Below are 926 nucleotides of genomic sequence, written 5' to 3' on the forward strand. Positions count from 1 at the left end.
GGTAAGGGGGCATGAAAGAGAACACCTCAGTAATGACCGGTTTCATGTAAAAGGAAAGGTGGCATATTGGGACCATATCATATCAGTGGAAAGACATTGCCAAGGACCCCACGCCATTACTTCCTCCGTGAGGGAGTGACCTACTCCGATTTGCGTGACCGAGTTGCGGCAGTTGGCTGGCGTTCAGTGTAGCTGGTGACGTGCTACCGCAAGCTCGTCAACGGCTTTGCCAACATTGCCGCCCCATTACACCGGCTGCTGGAAAAAGGGGCTGAGTGGAACTGGTCAAAAGCCTGTCAGTCAGCCTTCCACGCGCTGAAGTACCACCGGACATCGGCGCCCATCCTCGCCTACCCTGAATTCCATCACCAGTTCTCTGTCGATGATGACGTCAGAGGAGACGGTCTTGGGGCAGTGCTGAGCCAGAGGGAAGGGAAAACGGAAAGAGTTGTGGCGTACGCAAGTCGCACGCTGACCAAGGCAGAACTTTGGTATTGCGCGACTCGAAAAGAGATGATCTGCTTTGTATGGTCCCTGCGCGAGTTCCGGCCATATCTTTAAGGACAACGATTCCTGTTGGGCCCGGCCCATAGTTGCTTTTACCGACTGATGAAGTTTCCATCTGTCTTTCCGCATATAACCCCGAGGCTGGACACGCTAAGAAAGCTGTATTTTGAAGTGTAACTGCGAACCGCAACTCTGCATTACTATACCAACACTCTATATCTCCTTAAATGTACTCTAATCAGCACTGCTTCTTGCCGGGTAACTTGGGCTCTTATGTTAATGCATTCCGACTCTCGAACTTCCCCTTGGGTTTTAGCTAGTTTCCTGATCACCCAATTAAATAACCATACTTGCTCCTCTTCTTTGCATGTCTTCTATTTCTTCATTCTGCCGCATCTAACTATTTCTTCACTAGCTTA

At 50.0% G+C, this 926-nt stretch overlaps 1 protein-coding gene across 1 annotated transcript; it reads right to left on the bottom strand.

Moving 5' to 3' along the window:
- Positions 1–391: 391 nt before the first annotated feature.
- Positions 392–903, bottom strand: Tsp_16040 (hypothetical protein). Its single transcript, XM_003366380.1, has 2 exons — positions 858–903; positions 392–699 (listed from the first exon to the last, which is right to left on the bottom strand). Exons 1-2 carry the CDS (start codon positions 901–903, stop codon positions 392–394), a joined length of 354 nt encoding a protein of 117 aa, XP_003366428.1.
- Between the last annotated feature and the right edge of the window lie 23 nt (positions 904–926).

Source organism: Trichinella spiralis (assembly GCF_000181795.1).
Source record: "Trichinella spiralis strain ISS 195 chromosome Unknown Scfld6094, whole genome shotgun sequence".
NCBI classification, from domain to species: domain Eukaryota; kingdom Metazoa; phylum Nematoda; class Enoplea; order Trichinellida; family Trichinellidae; genus Trichinella; species Trichinella spiralis.

Excerpts from the sequence above, each read along its gene's own strand:
- Tsp_16040 (XM_003366380.1), bottom strand. The coding sequence starts at position 903 with ATGCGGCAGAATGAAGAAATAGAAGACATGCAAAGAAGAGGAGCAA. Across the intron at positions 700-857 it reads CATGCAAAGAAGAGGAGCAA|AGTTGCGGTTCGCAGTTACA; the intron begins GTATGGTTATTT and ends ATAGTAATGCAG.